Raw genomic sequence first — 23,520 nt, 5'->3', positions numbered from 1 at the left:
AATCAAGAATGGTATAATCACACTGAAATTTATACAAAAATGAACCTATAAGAAGCTAAAATTGGCAGAATAATGCTATCATAGCCCATTCAAGACAGAGACGGTATTTTATTGATAGGCATATGCATAATTAATGGAAAGTATACCATGGCTTAATTTATTCTGTTAATTATATACAACCCATTTATTATTTTTGTAATTTTTGACATCTATTTGATAAAGGATTGAAGAACTTAAATTTTCAGTTAAGATATATTGGCTATACAATAAAGCCATACATTTTGCTTGCGACATTATTTACTATTTTATCTTGTTAATTCCCACTATATTAAAAAGTATTATCAGGTATTTCATTACATATAGGAAGATAGATTTCAGTTTTTAGCCAGTGCCAAGAGGGGAGAATATTAAAGGTGTTAAAATATGCAGGATCATTCACAGCTTGATCAACCAGAGTTCATTCCCAAATTATTTTATTTTGTAAAAACACAAGGGGGTATAGTATGAAGAGTACATTTTGCCTCAACTATTAGAAATGTCTTTACAGTCATAAAACAGCCACTTCTGACAATGATTACCTCTGGGAGAAGCTGTCCAGTAGGTGACGTGAGAGCTGGAGGTCCTCCAACCAAAGAAACAACTCCATTGCAATCTACAGTGCTGTGCATCTTCCCATTTGCTGGAAGAACTGGTACCATCCTGGATGACCTACTAGCCTGACTAATGTTACTGTTGCGCCGTTCACCATGTCTGTGAGGAACAAAGAGAGAACCTCTTCTACTCTCATTGTCTTCAAAAGTGCTGTGTTCATCATCGGCAAAGTCATTTTCTGATCCTACATCCTTTGCTCGACCTCTGAAGCTGAAAAGACTTGTTCTGCTACTACGTCTTGGGGAGAACAGGGAGCCACGAATGCTCAGCAAAGACTAAAGAAAAAGAAAATTATACAATTAGTAGCTGATTTTTAAAAAATGTTTTCATGTGGAAAAATACGAAGTTAATATGTTATAAAGATTTATGTCATAGACAAAAAAAGAATTGCACATGCACACACACACATGCTTTAGGTAGAGGTTGGGAGTAAAAGTAATCAGAGGAAGCACATAGTGGTTGCTGCTGTCCTTAGTTACTTTACCACTTAGAAAAATTAAATCAATTTAATTAGAGTAAAAGATGATGTTTAATGAAAATTCTTCTCTATTTCTCTGCATATTTTATTGCAGGCTGTTCATAAATTAATAAAACTGAAACTAGACTCTTAGTTATTCCTGCTTTCTCGGCATCCTTGATTGAATAAATTTTTGCAAATTTCATGGGCCCTAGTTTTTACTAATAGACAGCAAACAAATATGAGTTTGTTTTAAGAAATGCAAATATTTTCCTAGATACTATCCTTTTAGGTCTCAATCCTTCAAAGAGTTCTCAGAGGATTTTAATGTTTGCAATTCCTTACGCAAATGCTAACAAGGTTCATCTTGCGAAGACATATGTGCATATGAATACCTTTACGTGTGTGAGTAGTCCCAATGAATTTGATGTGGCTACTCATGAGAGTAAATTTATTCATATGGGTAAGTCTTTTCAGATTCACACCTCACATTAAACAATCCTGTAGCCTTTTAAGCATGTGTGCAGCTTATTTGAATACTCCTCTTGACTTGAATGATTATGCATTGTCATCCTTATATGGTTTAATTAGAAACACTATGGCCTTGTCTACTCTGATAGTAGCATATAGGCAACATGTAGCCAACAGCTGCAGTGAAAAAAAGGCTTTGTCTACATGTCTGTGTGTAACTTCGCATGGCAAAGAAATGCTCTGGCAGCAGGAAGGTAGAGGGATGTTTACACTGCTATTTTTAGCAGTGTAGAGTTGTTTAGAGAGTAGGTAAAAGATATACCATAAAGTCCTGGCAGGTCTTTTCTCTACTATTCTAAGCAATGACTCATCAACTACATTGCTGTTTATACCTAGGGGGTTGTGTGTGTGTGCAGTGTCTGTAGTCTACATAACACCATAAGTGTAGACATAACCTTTACTGCTGGAGTGATACTGCCTTGTGTTGTTATTATATTCACTATAAGTGTGTAACAAAAAGTCCTGGACATTTGAAATGACATTGAAAATCCTGTGACACACCTTCAAGAATAAGGATGTTAACCTTGTGTCCTTACCAATACTGCACTCTCCATGACAAATGGATTATGATGCAAGAAAGACACAGTTTAATGGATATTACTACTGTACCTGGTGTGGAGAAGAGAACCTCTTTTCATATGTCAGCCTGTTCCCTTCAATAGAGAATCGGAAACCTTTCCTTCTGATGCTATCTTCTGATTCAGATTTGTGAAATTCTTCCTCATCTTTCTCCTCTCCTTCAGACTGCTCTTTCTGTTTTCTCTTCTTCCTTCTGTTCCTTCTCTCTTTAGCACTCTTTGAACTTAATTTTGATGCTTCAGAAGAACTTTCAGAGAATCCTCCTACTCCACCTACTCCACTGAACTCTCTTGTTTCAGCTGCTAGTGCAGCAGCTGCTGCTGCCTGTGTGTCAAAAAGTTACACATAATTACACTGTACAACATTAACATTTTAAAATTTATTTTAAAGTGAGTGAATTTGATATTTGTGAAAGTGAAGCACAGATGCCGCTTCATAAAGCATGGCATATTGCACAAAGCACCTTTTTGGTAATATACAAGGAATAACATTTCACCAATTTACTACAATCCAGACCAAAAGTGGCTCTGATATTCTAGCCCTGAACCCAACAAGGAGTAGAGAAGTTCAGAAGAAAACTGCATTATTGGAACAATATAGGTGAACAATCATTTTTCCAACAGTTTTTGTTGGATTGAAGAAAAGAGAGCAATATAGCATTTTTGCAATGAATTCTTCCCCTTGTAAATCTTAACCAGCAGACAAACTATACAAAGTTCAGGAAATGTAGACTCAGAGCAAAGAAAATATAAGCAAATATCCTCAGTATCAGGGGGATAACATTTCTATAAATAATTTTTGCTTGGTCCTAGATGAATTTATGGATAGTCACCAACTCCTTAATTGACTAGGAATGTCCAGTGACATCACTTCAGGAAATGGTCTTCATAAAATTCAGTTAAACTACTTTCCACAGCAACCCTGACACCACTTAGAATCTCAAATTTTTTGACTAAATAAGTGCTTTTTCGAAAAGCTGCAGTCAGTACCAGCCTTTTCTAGAAGGCACAGCTCAGCTAATCTTTAACCAGACCCTTACCAGGAAGGTATAGATCAACTCTAGCCACTGGCCAGGAATATGATGTCAGCCAATCAACTAGTCCATCAGGCCAGGTCTACACTGATGGAGAAAATCGATGTAAGATACACAATTCCAGCTCTGACAATTGCACAGCTGGAGTTGACATACCTCATATTGATTTTCTGGGAGTGCCTATGAGGAGTAACATGCTTGATGGGGTGCCATCAGTATTCAATTTAGCAGGTTAATCCAGCAGTAAGTAGAGACAAGCCCTTGTGGAGCATGAGAGGCTTCAAAAGTATGACCCAAAGATTCATGGACTCTAATAATCTAGTCTGGCCTCCAGAATAACACAAGCCATAGAACTTCCCCAAAATAATTTCTAGAAAAACATCTAGTCTTGATTTAAAAATTGTCAGTGATGGAGAATCAACTATGACCCCTGATAAATTGTTCTAACAACTAATTACACTCACCATTGAAAATGTATGTATTTTTTCAAGTCTGATTCCAAGTGATGCAACACTAGTGTAGTGTTCCATTAATTGGAACCAGACTGGAAAAAATACATACATTTTCTACTACTTGAGTGGGAAGCACTGACCACAAAATAAGTAAGAATATGTCTACACTAGGCACCCTAGTTCAAACTAGGGTGACTAATGTAGTCATTCAAACTTGCAAATGAAGCCTGGGATTTAAATATCCCGGGCTTCATTTGCATGTTCCCGGGCGCCGCCATTTTTAAATGCCCGGTAGTTCGAACTACCTGCCCACGGCTACACGTGGCACGGGCTAGGTAGTTTGAATTAAAGCTCCTAATTTGAACTACCATTACTCCTCATTGCAGTAGTAACGGTAGTTCGGATTAGGAGCTTTAATTCGAACTACCTAGCCCATGCCACGTGTAGCTGCAGGCATTTAAAAATGGCGGCACCCAGGAACATGCAAATGAAGCCTGGGATATTTAAATCTGGGCTTCATTTGCAAGTTCGAATGACTACATTAGCCACTCTAGTTCAAACTAGGGTGGCAGTGTAGACATACCCTAAGTTTTCTTTAGGCCTGCAGTTCTATTGCAATTTTCTGCTCAATCTGGGGAAAGTGAGAGAAGTAAGAGAAGCAGTCATAAATGACAAATGTTGCCATTTTCACAGACAGATATTTCTCCCGAGTTACATTCAAGAATGTAATAGTCAGTTAGTTGGAAATAATTAATGTATCAGAACCAGTGTTTTATTCACATTTTCACCCGAGACTTCAATCTCCAGTGTCTCTACACAGTCAGTTTTCTTTACCAGATTTGTAACTAATCAACAGATTTTCATTTAGGTGTAGCCTTGAGTAAGGAGTAGAGCAAAGTCATTATCTCTCTATTGCCAGAGGGGCCAAAAGACTTGCCCTTGGGCAAGGTTGTGGGAGCCAACTCTGTACCCCTAGAAGGGGTGGGGTCTTGGGTGGAAGGAGCAGAGCTGAGGCAGCCAGCTCTCAGCATTGTCCAGAGTGCACCATGCCACACCCCTGCCCTCTCCCCAATGCAGCCCTGAGAGTTGCCTGGAACATGCCATGCAGAACTCTAGCAGCAATTTAAAGAGTGAAGGACTCCAACAGCAGCTGGAACCCCAGGCCCTTTCAAATTGCTGAGCTCTGGAGCAGTTGCACCTTTCCCATAGGTGGGTGTATCTATTGCTCATCCTTGTTCAGGGGATGTGTTTGTTGTGTGGGGAAGTAATTTACTATTGTGAAGGGAGGCAGGGTTTTTCTCTTGTGCATCTGAAAAGGACCAGTGCATAATCTTGGATTAAAAGAGCAATTTTAGATTAAAAAGGTACCTGAGCTTCTTCTTGTTGTTTTTTCAGCTGTTCAAGCATCTGCTGAAATTCTGCCTCCTTCTGCTCTGCTTCTTCCATGGTTGCTTGATTTTGTTCTTCATAGGCCATGGCAACCACAGCCAGGATCAAATTAATCAGATAGAAAGAGCCCAGAAAAATCACCAGGACAAAAAATATCATGTACGTTTTGCCAGCAGCACGTAGTGTCTGAGGAAAAAAGAAATAACCAGTGTTCTCAGTTTTTTATAGTTACGACATAGTCTGGTGAACTGTCCATACTTAGTGCACAGTTCTATTATAATAGGAGTTATTGTGTTGGCACAACTGATTTTAGATCACTCATATAGTTTTGCCATATACAAATATTTTGTCATATTCTGTTCATAAGTGCAAAATTAGAGTTACATGGGCTTTGCACAAGAATCACTTTTGGGGTTAAGGTAAATAAGATTCTGCTACTCAGCTGCATCAAAACTTCAAATTTGAAACTGTACTACAGTGGGTTTTTATCCTGTACTGTAGAAGTACACTACACTATGCAGAGGTACATAGCAGAAGGCTCACATCTTATCCTTCCACACCCAACGAGGTTAGAGACAGGATGTATCCTTTAAGGAGGAACCATGGTCTAGTAACATTAGTTTGGGAGCCAGACATAACTCTGGTATTAACTGACTGTGTTTTACAATAGTGATAGAAATGTAGCCGTGTTAGTCTGGGGTAGCTGAAGCAAAATGCAGGACAATGTAGCACTTTAAAGACTAACAAGATGGTTTATTAGATGATGAGCTTTCGTGGGCCAGACCCACTTCCTCAGATCAAATAGTGGAAGAAAGTAGTCACAACCATATATACCAAAGGATACAATTAAAAAAATGAACAAATATGAAAAGGACAAATCACATTGCAGAACAGGAGGGGGATGCGGGGGGGGGGGGGGGGGAAGGAAGGAAGGTAAGTGTCTGTGAATTGATGATATTAGAGGTAGGGAGAGTGGGATGTTTGTGAGTTAATGGTATTAGAGGTGATAATTGGGGAAACTATCTTGGTAATGGGTGAGATAGTTCAAGTGTTTGTTGAATCCTTTTTGGAAAGTGTCGAATTTTAACATGAATGACAGTTCAGAGGATTCCCTTTCAAGTGCAGATGTAAAAGGTCTTTGTAGCAGAATGCAGGTGGTCAAGTCATTGAGAGAGTGTCCTTTCTGGTTAAAATGGCAAGAAACTGTTTTTTCTTTGTGATCTTGTCTGATATCTGTTTTGTGGGCATTAATCCTTTGGCGAAGTGTCTGAGATGTTTGTCCAATGTACATAGCAGACGGACACTTTTGGCACATGATAGCATAGATTATATTTCTGGATGCGCAGGAATATGAGTTCTTGATCTTATAACTCACTGGGTTAGGTCCAATAATGGTATCAGCAGAATGAATATGTGGACAAAGCTGGCAACGGGGTTTGTTGCAAGGGAAGGTACCAGGGTTGGTATTAGTGTGGTATGTCCTGTGGTGGTTGGTAAGAATCATCTTGAGGTTAGGTGGTTGTCTATAGGAGACTATGGGTCTGTCTCCCAGAGCCTCTTTGAGTATGGTATCCTGTTCCAGTATAGGCTGTAGTTTATTGATAATGTGTTGGACAGGTTTAAGTGGGGGGTTGTAGGTGATGACAAGTGGTGTTCTATTGTTGGTTTTCTTGGGTCTGTCTTGAAGTAGATGGTTTCTAGGTATTCGTCTGGCTCTTTCAATTTGCTTTTTTATTTCTCTGGGTGGGTAGTTGAGGTTTATAAATGCTTGGTAGAGATCCTGAAGCTTCTGGTCTCTGTCAGTGGGATTAGAGCAGTTGCGGTTGTATCGAAGGGCTTGGCTATAGATGATTCTGCTACAAAGACCTTTTACATCTGCACTTGAAAGGGAATCCTCTGAACTGTCATTCATGTTAAAATTCGACACTTTCCAAAAAGGACTCAACAAACACTTGAACTATCTCACCCATTACCAAGATAGTTTCCCCAATTATCACCTCTAATACCATTAACTCACAAACATCCCACTCTCCCTACCTCTAATATCATCAATTCACAGACACTTACCTTCCTTCCTTCCCCCCCCCCCCGCATCCCCCTCCTGTTCTGCAATGTGATTTGTCCTTTTCATATTTGTTCATTTTTTTAATTGTATCCTTTGGTATATATGGTTGTGACTACTTTCTTCCACTATTTGATCTGAGGAAGTGGGTCTGGCCCACGAAAGCTCATCATCTAATAAACCATCTTGTTAGTCTTTAAAGTGCTACATTGTCCTGCATTGTGTTTTACAAGATTCTTTAGCAATCTGGGTTCATTTATCCACCTTAAGACAGTTATTCTTGATTACCAACAATTCTTATTATTAATGTATATTGCAGTATAACCTGAGAGACTCAGTAAAACACCAGGAATTACTTCATTGTTTCAGGTGGTAAAGAAACACAAAGACAGTTCAAGCCCAAGAATCCTAGGGGTGTACGTGGATGAAAGACAGTATGTAAACCCTATGTTGTAGTTATAGCAGAGGTAATAGTGTTTATTTTAGTGGATCCTCACCAGCTGATAAAGATTCTCCCAAAAGTCCTGAGTCATCAGTCGAAACAGTGACAAGAATGCCCAGCTGAATGTGTCAAAGCTTGTGTAGCCATAGTTGGGGTTTCTACCAGCTTTCACACATATATATCCTTCCGGACATTGACTGCCAAAAGAAGAAGAAATGCTAATTGAAACAGATACTCCAAATCATTACACACCACAGTACAGCACAAAACTGTTTAGGAGTATGAGTGGTCAACATGCAGGCAGTTACTCAGGATGAAATTATTATCAGATAACATTGTACTCTACAAAACAATCCAATAAAGACTACTGTAAGGTTAACTAAGATCAAACAAATTAGAAAAGTAAAAAGTATGTTATTTTCTAACAACACTTCAGTGCTTTCATAATAAAATGTATAATAAACTATCTTTCCCATTCATGCTCTTGCAGCTCACAAGTTTGTCAGTTGTCAGCACATCTCCTGTGGAAATGCAAAAAAGTTACCGCTTGCATGGCTGATAATAAGGACACTACTCAGATGGCAATAAATGTTTATGCTTAAAGAATGTGAAAGGCTACTTTTGGGAACTGAGGCTAACGTGACACACTTAGATAGGACCTTTGCAAATTCAAATTATGTTGATGCCGATACTCAGAAATCCAGTATCATACTCCAGAAACTTCATTGATTTGAAATAATACACTGTGAAAGAGACTACAGTAGGTTTTCCGGTTGAATTTTCCTGAATTAATTTTATACATATAACTTCTTTCATCACTGATAATAAATCATAAGTAATAAGACATTTTCTTACCCTGCATCTGAGCTATTGCCACATAGCAGAGCATCATTTTGTCCTTCCAAAAAGTAAAAATGACCTATTTAAAAAAGGGAAAGAGGTGGAGACAAGTGAGATGAATACATTGGAAAAAACTATTTAGTCACCACATAAAGAAACCATTTAAATCTAAATTTAAGCTTACAATATATAAACTTGTGTTTTACAGGAAATGAATATAATCACAACATGGAAACCAGAAACATAATTTCAATAGAAAAAGCTTATAATTTTAGAGCCAGAGGAATTAGCGAAAATAATATTTTTGACAAACAAAAGATTTTCTTAAAAAACAACAAATAGTCTAGTAGCCCCTTAAAGACTAACAAAATAACCAATAAGTTTCTGGACTGCATTGGAGACAACTTTCTGTTTCAGAAGGTTGAAAAAGCTACCAGAGGAGAAGCTGTTCTGGATTTGATTTTAACAAATAGGGAGGAACTAGTTGAGAACTTGAAAGTGGAAGACAGTTTGGGGTTCAGTGATCATGAAATAATAGAGTTCATGATCTTAAGGAAAGGTAGAAGGGAGACCAGCACAATTGAGGTAATGGATTTCAGGAAGGCAGATTTTGATAAGCTCAGAGAACTTGTAGGTAAGGTCCCATGGGAAGCAAGACTGAAGGGAAAAACAACTGAGGAGAGTTGGAAGTATTTCAAAGGGACGTTGTTAAGGACCCAAAACTAAACAATTCCGCTGTGTAGGAAAGATAGAAAATATGGCAAAAGACCAGCTTGGCTTAACAAGGAGATCTTGCATGATCTCAAAATAAAAAAGGAGTCCTATAAAAAATGGAAACTAGGACAAATAACAAAGGATGAATATAGGCAAGCAACACGGGAATGCAGGGGCAAGATTAGAAAGGCAAAGGCACAAAATGAGATCAAACTAGCTACAGGCATAAAGGGAAACAAGACCTTTTATAAATACATTAGAAGCAAGAGGAAGACCAAGGACAGGGTAGGCCCACTGCTTAGTGAGGAGGGAGAAGCAGTAACAGGGAACTTGGAAATGGCGGAGATGCTCAATGACTTCTTTGTTTCGGTCTTCACCGAGAAGTCTGGAGGTGTGCCTAACGTAGTGACTACAAGCAGAGAGAGGGTAAGTTTAGAAGATAGGATACACAAAGAACAAGTTAAAAATCACTTAGGAAAGTTAGATGTCAGCAAGTCACCAGGTCCTGATGAAATGCATCCCAGGATACTCAACGAGCTGATAGAGGAGGTATCTGAGCCTTTAGCTATGATCTTTGAAAAATCATGGAAGACAGGGGAGATTCCAGAAGACTGGAAAAGGGCAAATATCGTGCCCATCTATAAAAAGGGGAATAAGAACAACCCAGGAAACTACAGACCGGTCAGTTTAACGTCTGTCCCAGGGAAGATAATGGAGCAGGTAATTAAGGAAATCATATGCAAACACTTGGAAGGTAATAAAGTGATAGGGAATAGCCAGCATGGGTTTGTGAAGAACAAGTCATGCCAAACTAATCTGATCACTTTCTTTGATAGGATAACGAGCCTTGTGGATAAGGGAGAAGTGGTGGATGTCATATACCTAGACTTTAGTAAGGCATTTGATACGGTCTCGCGTGATATTCTTATTGATAAACTAGGCAAATATAACTTAGATAGGGCCACGATAAGGTGGGTGCATAATTGGCTGGATAACCGTAGTCAGAGAGTTGTTGTTAATGGTGCTAAATCATGCTGGAAAGAGATAACAAGTGGAGTTCCGCAAGGGTCTGTTTTGGGACCCGTACTGTTCAATATCTTCATCAATGATGAAGATATTGGGATAGAGAGTACGCTTATTAAGTTTGCAGATGATACCAAACTGGGTGGGGTTGCAACTTCTTTGGAGGATAGGGACATAATTCAAAATGACCTTAGCAAGTTAGAGAAATGGTCAGAGGTAAACAGGATGAAGTTTAATGAAGAGAAATTCAAAGTGCTCCACTTAGGAAGGAACAAACAGTTTCATACATACAAGATGGGAAGCGACTGTCTAGGAAGGAGCATGGCGGAAAGGGATCTAGGGGTCATAGTGGACCACAAGTTGAATATGAGTCAACAGTGTGATGCTGTTGCAAAAAAAGCAAATATGATTCTAGGTTGTATCAACAGGTGTGTTGTAAGCAAAACTCGTGAAGTCATTCTGCCGCTCTACTCTGCACTAGTTAGGCCTCAGCTGGAGTACTGTGTCCAGTTCTGGGTGCCACATTTCAAGAAAGATGTGGAGAAATTGGAAAGGGTACAGAGAAGAGCGACAAGAATGATTAAAGGTCTAGAGAACATGACCTATGAAGCCAGGCTTCATGAACTGGGCTTGTTTAGTTTGGAAAAAGAAGATTAAGGGGGGACATGATAGCGGTTTTCAAATATCTAAAAGGGTGTCACAAGGAGGAAGGAGAAAATTTGTTCCTCTTGGTTTCTGAGGACAGGACAAGGAGTAATGGGCTTAAAGTGCAGCAAGGGAGGTTTAGATTGGACATTAGGAAAAAATTCCTAACTGTCAGGGTGGTCAAATATTGGAATAAATTGCCAAGGGAGGTGGTGGAATCTCCCTCTCTGGAGATATTTAAGAACAGGTTAGATAGACATCTGTCAGGGATGGTGTAGACGGAGCTTGGTCCTGCCTTGAGGGCGGGGGGCTGGACTCGATGACCTCTCGAGGTCCCTTCCAGTCCTATGATTCTATGAAAACATGTAGATGGTATCATGAGCTTTCGTGGGCAAAATCCATTTCTTCAGATGACTGGAGTATAATAAGTCCAGATCCAAGAATAAATAAGGGAAGGTGGGGGAGAGAAGAAGGAAAAGATTTTCTAACAAGCACAGAAGATGCTTAATACAAGCAATAGTACAGTAGCATGTCATTAAGCCATACAAATGATTTTGAGACCCTCTGTGGATTACCACATTTTATACATTTGCAAATAACTGACAAATACCATGAAAAAAATAAAGGATGCTGAATTAATAAAATTTTATTGTCCATATATTTTATGTTAATTATTTATGAGACTTCATAGATAGCTATAAAGATAATCAAAATTCAGTCCTTTAAAGCCAATAAATTGATGAAACAGCACATTAGCAAAGAGATAGATTGTGCAACTCTTACTCGTACCGATGAGCACTTATTGTATCAATCAGCCCCATTATCATAAATAGGATAATTTTTAAAATAAATGCTCATCAATGTGAGTAAGGATTGCACAATCCAGCTCAATGAAAAGGCAAAGAACCGTTTGCTGAAAATTCTAATGGAAACAAAAGAGGTTGGAATGTACTGTTTGGAATTAGCAAGAATTTTTTTTATTTCTCTTGAACAACATACCCCGATATCTTTTTTTTTTTAATCTAAAGGCTCTCAGGAGTAAGGGGAATAGAGAATACTCATATCTGTAAGCAAAACCAAAAAACAGCTATTCTTTGTGAGCATTCATGGGTAAAATTGCATTTCTCATGTGCTTCCTACCAGATAGATGTAACTAGCCATGTATTTTGACCTTTTGTCCCACTGTTAATTTACTTATGATGGACTATTGACCATGCTTAGTGTAGAATAAAACTATGCTAAGAGGAAAACTGGCCTTGAGGTATCGCTTGCTGTTATAAAATCACATGATACCCCACAAGCAACATATTGGGCCAGAGGGATAATTAATCTTAAAATGCCAATGGCAGTAAAAATCAGTTTGATTTATAAAAGACAACTCATTTTACTAATGAAGAAATGTCTGGAAAATGTAGACCATGGAAATGTACGATGGACTTAGAGACTCTGATATCTAGCCTAACTACTATGCTAATAGCAGTAAACAGTAACTGACAATTTAAACACATTGGCTAACAATGAGAATAATGTGAGGTGTAATGGAAGGGTCAGAATTCTTAATATCCCTAAGGCAGGTTCTTGCCCCCCCAGTCAAGTGGTGCAAAAGAAATGGCAATTTACCCTGTCTTCCCTGTTTGGATTGGGAATCTCGAATAGGTGTAGAATTGGCAGAGCTAGCACAACTCTTGGTATGGGTGGCAAAGAGGAGAAATAACCAGAGTGAGATGTTTTCTGGATACCAGAAAGAAGGTGGCCCTTTATGTCTATACTGTTTTAAAACTTACCGTAGTGAATCTCAGAGACCAGGTCTACAGATTCGGGTCAGGGCTATGGTGCTAAAAACTGTTGTGTAGATGTTTAGGTTTGGACTAGAGCACAAGTTCCTAAATCCAGATATGGGAGTGGGTTTCACAGAGCCAGAGCTCCAGTCCAGGCCACAATATTTTTGTGCCATAATGTGAGCCCAAGTCTGTAGACGCAGGCGCTGAGATTCACTGCTGCAGGTTTTAATATGCAGTGTATACTTACCCTTATGAACCACTGCCAGCTGGGCCAAGTTTAACCAGAGAATCAGGGCACTGTAACCAGCTCCTTGACCACATCTCTACTTTACTGCAATCAGCATAAGTTGGCTACAATAGAGTTTTAATATAAACACAGACAGACAACGAGCAGATCTTATGCCCCAGATGTCTTAAAGAAAAACTGTATTTTCACTGTAGGGGGGTCATCTAAAAACTTTATTCAGAGAGGAAGGATGGTGCAGTAATTAGGACACTAGCCTGGGACTCAGGAAATTTAGATACAATTTTCTGCTCTAGCACAGACTTCCTGTAAAACCTAACAGCCTAATGTTAAAAAGTGTTTAGGTACCTACTGTGGATTTTAAAAAGTGCCCAGGTGCTTAATTCCCATTTATTACAATGGGACTTAGGCACTTTTCAAAATCTCATTAGGTGCTTATCTGCATCTTTTACGCAGATAACTGTGAAAAAACCTGGCTCTTACTCTCGTGACTCAGTTCTCAGTGTAAAATGGAGATAATAGTACAGTCAGGGATACTGAGAGGATAAATATATTACAAGATTGTGTAGCATTGAGAGACTGCAGAAAGAGGGGCTAAATATATAAGACATGATCCAATTATAATGTAAACTTGATTGTAAATATAAAAAATAGATAATTAACAATCAGAAAATGAGCTAATATTTTGCCAATAACGATATAAATTAGGACAAAGGAAATACAGCTCACCATGTAAATGCAAGACAAAGACTTAGAATTGTCTAGACTAATTCTTATGATTTGTATTAACATTTTCTATTTGTTAATGTAAGAGTTTGTGTTTTTAACCAGCTGCCTATTTGAGAGAGTGCAAAAGCTGTACTGGTTCCTGTACCATCATTTATATCATTATGCAAGTAATAGGATATTGATAGTAAAGTGTTAGGTCATTGATTTATTCAGGTTATAAATAAATGAACAGCTGTCTAATATGCAAACTCTTGCTTATTCCTCTAAATTAAGACTCAGATGGAGGGATTAGTTGTATTCCCTCTAAGTCATCTTTAAGAATTTTTAAGGGAAATTATAACATGAGGAGATAACATGATGATTATTTATTAAGGAGGAATTTTAATCCACACTGATACTGATTATTTATTTATATATAATGCCTTCTTTAGTTGTACCAGAACTACCAGACCTTTTATCTTAATGGAAAGACAAGAGAACCATACTTTTCTATAATAATAGAAATGTAGCCATGTTAGTCTGGTCTAGCTGAAACAAAAAACAGGACTATGTAGCACTTTAAAGACTAACAAGATGGTTTATTAGGTGACACTTCGCCAAATAATCAATGCACACAAAACAGATACTAGACAGGATCACAAAGAAAAAACAGTTTCTTGCCATTTCAACCAGAAAGGGCATTGTCCCAAGGACTTAACTACCTGCATCCTACTTCAAAGACATTTTAACACTAGACTTGAAAGACAATCCTCTGAACTGTCATTCAGGCTTAAATTTGGAACTTTACACCTAGCTCTTAACAAGGATGCTAATTATTGTACCCATTACAAAGATAGCTTAAAATTTTAAAATGGAGATTGCTTATCTCCTAGAACTGGAAAGGACCTTGAAATGTCATTGAGTCCAGTCCCCTGCCTTCACAGCAGGACCAAGAACCATCCCTGGCAAATTTTTGCCCAAATCCCTAAATGGCCTCCACAAAGATTGAACTCACAACCCTGGGTTTAGCAGGCCAATGCTCAAACCATTGAGCTATCCCTCCTGTTTCTTCCCCCATTGTCACCTCTAATATTAGCTCAAAGACACTTATCTCCCCCTTCTATTCTGAAATTTGATTTGTCCTTTTCATATGTGTTCTTTTTTTTTTATTGTATCCTTTGGTACATATGGTCATGCCAATTTTCTTCCACTATTTGATCTGAGGAAGTGGGTCTGGCCCACGAAAGCTCATCACCTAATAAACCATCTTGTTAGTCTTTAAAGTGCTACATAGTCCTGTTTTTTGTTTCATACTTTTCTATCTGTCTTTAAATGTTTAAGACAAATCAATGTAAAATTATATTTTAATTCTTACTTCTGTCCTCGATGTACTCCTCCCAATTAAATGTGCTCACTGTTGTATTAACAAATGTTCCATTTTCTCCTATTGTGCTATTAAAGTAGGAAATAACATTTATTTCCAAAGTTGAGTTGTCTGGAGGCCACTGCAAGCATTTGTGCCTCAAGTTACCCATGAACAGCTGCAGCCCTATTAGTGCAAATACACTGAGACAAAACACAGTCAGGATCATGACATCCGAGAGCTTCTTCACAGACTGAATTAGGGCTCCCACAATAGTCTTTAAGCCTGAAAAAAGAAAAGGATTTTTATTACGATGTTAAACATATTCTAAACATATAAAATATTATGTGTTTTTCCTGATAAGATACAGATTTCATGCAGAATGACAAATACATGATACTAATGTTAGTGATACAGTAAATTTTATGAAAAGCCTGATTGCTTGTGATGATGAATGAAAAGCTCTATAGGTTTATGTGTATTTCAAATTTGTGTATGGAAATAAAAAATATATATTCCCAAACACATCACTAATGCCAAAAACAAGTAATTTTATTATTCATGCTATATCCCAGCCCTATAAAGAAAATGTATCTCATTTTCATTTGCTGATGTTTCTTGCCCAAACCTTTATTATATTGTTTTGTTTAAAAAAATTTACATTGATAAGACAGCAGAAAAGATCTTATTATGTACTCATAATTTAAGGATACAGTGTTAAATCTTACATTTTAGTGCAGGTCATGGTTTGGAGAAGAAAGACATCTTTTAAAAAAAATCACCCATGCATGCCCATGCTATCCTTTATAGTTTTATTTCTTTATATTAAATTTTAAGACTGACCCAAGTGCTTGCAACAAATGATAAAATTTGCATCAATATGAAAGCCTTAAGACTAACTTTTAAAAAATGCATAAAGGAAAGCTTGATGTCATAAGATGCAAATCACATAGGCTGTTTACTGCAAATGTCTCATGCAACAATCTGTTAAACTCAAAGGCTGATTCTGAAAAATAAAATATTGCTAATATTAAAAAAGCAAAAAACAAACTTAAATAAATTTAATTTTGATTCCTGCTTTTTATTTTGTTTATAATGTGTAGCAAGCAACAAGGCTTATGCTTATAAGGTGTGATTAAAGCTTCAGTGGAATTAAATTCAGCCTCAGTGTTTAACCTAGCTCTCACCTGGAATGACTGATATTGTTTTCAATGCTCGGAGAACTCTGAACGTTCTCAACGCTGAGACATTGCCCAGGTCCACAAACTCTGTCACATATCTGTAATAGGGGAGTTCACACACAAACACAATGACAACACACAGATAACAGTTGGAGATACAAGGGGCCTATCACCTCACACCAATTACTTCTTACCTGGGATTACAGAAATAGTTTTCAAAGCTCTCAATACTCTGAAAGTTCGAAGAGCTGAAACATTGCCTAGGTTTACAAATTCTGTTACATACCTGTAGGATTAAATCACAGTTATTCAGAATTTAGGCAGATTTTATGCTACTTACTTGGGTCTTTCATCAAGACCTCTTCACCTTTCATTGTTTTTTGCCTTGTATTATTAATATGTTTTCCTGACCATCAAATTAAATTTAAATGTCACTGAAGTAAACCACACTGATTTTAATTTTGAACACCTAATTTGGTAACTTTGTGGCATGAAGTCAAAGGGATCGCTTCCATTCTGGTAAACAGAAAGAAGACAGGATATGAAATTAGCTTCTTTTGAGAATATAAACCAATATTAGTCTCAATATTAGTGGCTGACACACCATTCTGGTTTCTGCAGCATGTTTAATTTTGAAATATTAAAATATGCAGAACATGTAAAAATAATTTTGAAACAACAGGAAATCCATGCTCCAAAAATTCTGCCTTTTAAAATATGATGTAATTTGTAGCCACTAATTTCATACCCTCATAAAGGTTAAAAATTGTTGAAAGACTTACGCAAATGTAATGACAGTGAAATCTAGCCAATTCCATGGGTCTCGAAGAAAAGTAAAATCTTCTAAACAGAAGCCCCTTGCAAGAATTTTTATAAGTGATTCAAAGGTATAAATTCCAGTGAATGTGTATCTGAGGAAAATATTGAAGCAAAAGTTATTAGAGACAAATATTAGTGTCACATCATTTCTATTTGCATTACTATTTATAGTTATTTGATTTGATTTATTTTCTTCTTTAAATGGTGTTGATAAAACCAACTTTAAAAATCTGCAGAATTATGTGTTTGAGAAAAAGAATCAAAATCTGAATATTAAAATATATTATACAATTCTGCACTTGCAAGTGATGTTTAGGATCAAGCATTTGTTTCTGGCCAAAACTGAGTATTTTGGTAAACGTGATGAAAACCCATTTCACTCTGGGTTTATGTAATTTTTTTTCTTCCACTACAAAAAAATTTATTGCCACTCTTTTTTCACTCATTCAGCTCAAAAGTAACCAACAGCACCCAGCTCTCACTTCTTTCTACAAGCAGAGGATAGCCAAAGAATGAAGATTTATCTTGGGAAGGTATTGGAGAGAGAAAACCAACTTTGTGACACGTTCTCTTTCTGCTCCCAGCTTTTTAGGAGACCAACCATGGGGATTCCACTGACATATGGACCCACAGCTGGGGAGGAGGGTTTTTGCTGACCATAGTCTGCCATATTTTTCCCCCTGCCAAAACCACAAAAATCATAGAGCTCACAAGAGAGTAAGTTGCATGAGTGCAGTCGATGCACTGTGAGTCGCTCTCTACCCATGAAGATTCTGTGAGAACCCTTGATAACATTTGGGAGCCTGCAGGAATTAAAGGAGAGCTGAAGTCTGCTTCCATGTTACTACATGTTAAAACTTTTTGAAAGAAAACCTGGCCTATTGGAATTTATGAGAATTATGCCATTGATTTCAGTTGTACCAGGATTTCACTAACCAGGTGGCTATTGTTCAAAAAAGTAATGTAATAGTGTGGTCATTCAGCAGCATTTAAGGACTATAAAAGATTTTCCTTTCTCAAACAGAACAATCAAGCTAACATTTTTCAAAAACAAGAAGCCTCATGGAGAACAGTAGTTTCCAATCTGTGGTGTACAGGTACCAGTCATCCACAGAGCACCTGCTGCTGATCTGTGGAGAGCTGGTTGTTCACAGACTGTGGATCATCTCCTCCTATTTTCCAGGAGTTAAATCAAACAAAAAGAACTGTAAATCCACGAAATACTTTTTTATTATTACTTTTTAATATATGCAAGTGCCTTAGTTGTCACAAGGACAGGGTGACCAGACAGCAAGAAAAATTGGGATGGGATGGGGGTGGAGTGTGGCAGGTAATAGATACCTAATAAGACAAAGCCCCAAATATCAGGACTGTGCCTATAAAATTGGGACATTGAATCACCCCACATGGGATGTTATTTGATTGCTAGGGAAAGGAGGTTTGCCAGGTTGTGTACAAAACACATGGTAGTTCATGATATAATCTATTGACATGTTTACTGCACAATGAAAAATACTGATAACCCACAATAAGCAAAAAAGGGGTTAATACGTGCTATCATTACATATATATAACACCACTGAAATTAATGAGAAATCTGTGTATAAAAAGACTGATATATAGAACTTATATGACCTTAGAGCAATAGTGTCATAGAATAGTTGCTGTCAATTCACATTATCTTAAAAAATAAGGTCACTTATAGAAGCTATATCATATTTATGGAAATATTTTAAAAAATGCATTTAACTTACTCTACATTCTTTGTCCAATCCGGAGGGTTACTCATAGTCATAAATACACAGTTGGTCAATATAGTGCACATAATAAGCATGCTGAACAATGTGGATCAGAGTCAAGGATCATATATCAGAAAAATCTTAGCATAACAGTATCATATTTAGATCAATGTTTTAACAAATTTTCATTATTAGGAACTATTAACTCCTTTACTACTCTGTTGATGCTTAGGGTAAAACCTCAGAATTTTCTTAATTATTGCACTATAGTTATTAGGAGGAACTACTGAACAGGAGCAGCTCACAAGAGAGTTTGGTGAGGGAGTTCTCCAGGTGAAGGAGTGGAGAATATGTGACCTTTGGGTTAAGTTTGTTGTCTATATGTGTGTGTCTGTGTTTGTAGTGTGATTGCTGCTTGACTAAAATACAGAGTGTGGTCTGTTTGTTTGTTTGATGGATCATGTGCTGATCATATGTGTGTGCTGAGTCAGGTGCCTGCTAGGCAAGGCAGAGAGCTGAGAGATGCTTAATGAGGCTTTTATCCCTAAGCCTTTTAGCTCCCATCAACCTTTAACTAGGGGGAGGGGACTACTCAAGAAGAGTAGGCTTTAAAAAGTTCATTCCTAAGTGATCAGAGGAGCTAGCAAACAGGAGCTTTGTGAGGGAGATTAGATAGAAAGCATGGAAGTGGGAGGCTAGATACACTTAATATTCTTTAAATGTAAAATCCAAAACACCTCTCAATAAAAACAAAACAATACCACAGAATTCGCTTCAGGAGTTAAAAGATAATTCAGGCAGAAGTACAGTCACAGACTGCTGGCCAGGAGATTATGAATGCAGTCTATAAAATGATGACTGAAGTGAAGAAAGTGAATAAGGAAATGTATGTACTTGTTCCCATAATAAAATGATTAGGGATCTCCAAACAAAATGAATAGGTAGCAGGTTTAAAACAAACACAAGGAAATATTTCCCCACACAATGCACAGTCACCCTATGGAACTCCTTGCCAGAGGATGTTGTGAAGGCAAAGGCTACAAGAGGGTTCAAATAAGATCTAGATACATTAATGGAGGATAGGTCCATCAATGGTTATTAGCCAGGATGGGCAGGGATGGTAGCCTATTTGCCAGAAGCTGGGAATGAACAATAGGAAAAGGGTCAGTTGATGATTATCTGTTCTATTCATTTGCTCCAGGCCACCTGACACTGGCCACTATCAGAAGCTGGATATTGGGCCAGATGGACCTTTGGTCTGACCCAGTATGGTTGTTCTTATATTCTTAAGGTCATAGAGTATCATGATCCATTGAAATAAAAAAAATACAGGACTATGTAGCACTTTAAAGACTAACAAGATTGTTTATTAGATGATGAGCTTTCGTGGGCCAGACCCACTTCCTCAGATCAAATAGTGGAAGAAAATAGTCACAACCATATATACCAAAGGATACAATTAAAAAAAAAAGTGAACACATACGAAAAGGACAAATCAAATTTCAGAACAGAAGAGGGATGCAGGGGAGGGGGTAAATGTCTGTGAGCTAATGGTATTAGAGGTGGGGAAAGGTAAATGTCTGTGAGCTAATGGTATTAGAGGTGATAATTGGGAAAGCTATCTTTGTAATGGGTAAGATAGCTAGGGTTTTTGTTGAGACCCACGCATAGAGTGTCGAATTTTAGCATGAATGACAGTTCAGAGGATAAAAAAGTCTGAGATAAAGAAAACTGAAGTTATAAAAAGAGATGATAGATGATATTTTAATTAAAATTGAGTGATCCGAGAAGGGCTGAATGGTAGTGCAATCTTTCATGTCTCAAGATATGGACACAATTGTAGTTTAGCTCAGAAGTGTCAAACATCTACATTTATAGTTTCTTCCCAATATTCCTATGCTGCAGAAAAAACATTACATATATAGGCACATTGTACTGTCTCTGTTCAGGGCTATAATATTACATATATTGCAAGGCATGCTTACAAGACATTGGAAGAGAACAAAGAAAAATTTGTCCCATACGTGATGGGGAAGCAAGAATGATGCCTGCTTGTGATATATTTGGCTTTGATTATGTTAAAAGGTGTTGACACTAAATTCTCTTCTCACTAATACTGATTCAGAGTAAACGTTGAAACAAATCCAAAATATTTTCATGGACTTTGATGGAGTTTATCTGGATTTAGTTTCCCATTCACTATCAGAAGAGATACCCTCTATAGTCCAGTATACATTAAAGTACACCAAAATGAAAAATCTACAGACATATGATATATTAAATGGCCACATGATGGCACCAAAAGCTAAAAAATGTTAACAGCAGTTGTATTTTAGAGACTGAGAACTGCTTTACTCTGTGGCCTATGCCTAAATTATTGGGGCAGATGATATTCCTGCTCAGGAATACCAGCATTAGGAACAGCAAACAACATTCCTTGTAAGCTGTGCCCTTGTGCGGCCACTCCAGAGAGATTCAAATACTGTCCAGCTGATGAGCAGAGCATCCACAACTAGGTTTTTTGTTTCTACCAGTGGTGTATGTTCATACATGTCTTGGTGCATATATTAACCTATTCTGCACATGGATGAAAAAAATCCACACATAGATGGAAAAAATTGGAACATTGATAGCGAGAACTGTGATCTTCTCCTCATGGAGTTTCCCTTGAAATCTTTGATACAATTGTGAGGGGGTAAGATTTCCAGCAGTACACTTTCTTCCCCCAAGACAGAAGCTTAGGGTCTAGCTCTTAAATTACTCCTCTTTTTTCTACTCCAACATTGTCACAGGATAGCTGGTCCCTGTGAACAGACTAGGCCTAGTTACCCTGTGTGAGATTAGGTGGGGCCACTGAAGCTAACGTTAAGTGGACAGGGATATATCTAGGGCAATAAAATTCTGTTAGAAGACAAGAAGAGAGGGAGAGAAAGTTGGACAAGTCTAGGCTAGATTGTTTCTAGGACTAGAAACAGAACAGTGGTGGGGTCCTGGAGTGGTGGAGATCTGAAGCAAAAAGCCAGGTGTCAAGGAGGCCTTTGAGCTACTGTTGCAAAAGACTAAGAAAGGCACTGAATAATAACTGGTGAAGATGAAAGCTGGCCAGGACTGGGAAGCTGCAGGAAGAAGTCAAACCAGAGATCCCTCAGAAGAGAAATTATTAAACTCCAGGACAACCCCAAGACAAAAGGTGAGTTGAAGGAGTGGTTTTGTTTGTTTGTTTGTCTAGAGATAATAAACCTATTTAAAGGTGACTGGGTATGGCAGTGAATTTTTCCAACCTGTACTCCTAGGGGAATTCTGCACAGCTGTGAAATGCAGACTTTCACAGAAATTAATGTTGTGCATGCATAATTTCCTTTCCTCCAAAGAAATGGGATGTAGTGATGTTGGCTGCCACTAGGGGCTGCTGGACCTGGCAGAATTCAACTCACAAACAGAAGACACTGCCAGAGAGAGGGAGCTGGGAGGGTCCCAGCAGTTGCATGCTCTGAAGCAGGGGTGGGCAAGATTCAGCCCATGGGCCACATCCAGCCCACCAAGCCATTTCATCTGGCCTGCGGCTTGCCCTGCAGTGCCCCTGTCCCCAGGCTAATCGAGAAAGATAGCTGGAGGTTCTGTTCAAAATGGCTGCCGATTCCCCCTAGGAATCATGTGACCAAACTGGGTGAGGACAGAAGACTTTGTGTGCTCCCCCGCCCCCAGGCCCATGAAGGTCTCCTCCTGCGAGGGGTGAATGGAGCCAGAGGAAACTGCCAGCTGTTCAAAATGGCTGGAGGCTCTCTCCAGGAAGGGCAGTGTGGGGAGAGACCTCACGTGCTCCCCTACTCCCAGGCCAATAGGAACCTGGGGGAGGGAGACTTCTTACGCTCTCCTCCCCCTGCCAGGGGCATGCAGCACCAGAGAGAACCACCAGCAATTCAAAATGGCTAGCAAGTTCCCTCCGAGTATCATACTCCCCACTCCACAGGGGAGCACACAAAGTTTCTTCCCCGTACATTCAGTACCTAGAAGGAACCACCCCTGCCAGCTGAGACCCAGACCTTTAAGGCCCTGCCCCTCTTGGGACCGGCTCACAATGACTAACAACATTGGTGAAGTGGCCTCTCCCCCCAAAAAATTATTGCCCACCCCTGCCTTGAAGGAAGGAGGTGGCAATGGTGCTCAGGAAACTCCACACAAGCCTGAGATGAACTATGACACTGCTTGTCCCTCTGGATCCCTGGCATCTGAAGGTTGGAAGGGTGGTATCTGGGTAAGGGGGGCCATAGCTGGACTCAGGAGGGGGAGTTCAGGTGTCTGGTCCCCTGGCTGGGCTCTGCGTGTGAGGGAGGGACAGAGAAATAGGAACTGGGTTTTTCTTTAACAATGTATTCTGGGGAAAAATATTTGTGTGCCTGTGTTGTCAAAGATATATTTACTGACAGGTATTTTGAAATAAATTACCAAAATAAATGAAAGTGGTTATTTTGACAAAGAACATTTATACATTTTTTTCAGAATTTCCAAGAGAACCGAAAGATAGTGTTCTTGGTATATTATTTTAATGAAGACCTTGAAAGAATAAGTAAAAACAATGAACATCCATGCATCAAATAATTAGGATAAGGAAGACATATAGCATATATGTAACTGGTCCATTGTTTCAATGTCCACAAATAATATATATTATTTTCTCCTGTTCTGTGCAATGCCTCAATATGCAATCCTTCTGGTAAGATCACATCCACCATGGAAATTTGCTTAGACATGAATATTGACAAGTTTGTAAAGAGATCAGTAAGCATCTTTTACATTCCCCCCGCCCCCGTATTATATGTTTTACAAGGCTTTTGAATAGAATAGAATAGAATAGAATAGAATAGAA

The 23,520-nt window shown here is 38.4% G+C and overlaps 1 protein-coding gene across 1 annotated transcript in view; it reads right to left on the bottom strand.

Moving 5' to 3' along the window:
* Positions 1-23,520, bottom strand: part of LOC102446022 (sodium channel protein type 2 subunit alpha) — a 114,817-nt gene that overhangs the window by 58,569 nt on the left and 32,728 nt on the right. The window contains exons 4-12 of the mRNA XM_006137325.5: positions 18,669-18,758; positions 16,878-17,006; positions 16,102-16,193; positions 14,927-15,199; positions 8,452-8,515; positions 7,652-7,793; positions 5,072-5,278; positions 2,249-2,542; positions 579-926 (exon numbers count right to left, since the gene is read on the bottom strand). Coding sequence (XP_006137387.1) covers positions 579-926; positions 2,249-2,542; positions 5,072-5,278; positions 7,652-7,793; positions 8,452-8,515; positions 14,927-15,199; positions 16,102-16,193; positions 16,878-17,006; positions 18,669-18,758 — 1,639 coding nt within the window. The remainder of the gene's footprint in view (positions 1-578; positions 927-2,248; positions 2,543-5,071; positions 5,279-7,651; positions 7,794-8,451; positions 8,516-14,926; positions 15,200-16,101; positions 16,194-16,877; positions 17,007-18,668; positions 18,759-23,520) is intronic.

Source organism: Pelodiscus sinensis, chromosome 7 (assembly GCF_052426305.1).
Source record: "Pelodiscus sinensis isolate ZL-2025 chromosome 7, ASM5242630v1, whole genome shotgun sequence".
Lineage (NCBI taxonomy): Eukaryota > Metazoa > Chordata > Testudines > Trionychidae > Pelodiscus > Pelodiscus sinensis.
The sequence above is the reverse complement of the archived record's forward strand: the minus strand, read 5'-3'. Positions and strand labels throughout refer to the sequence as shown.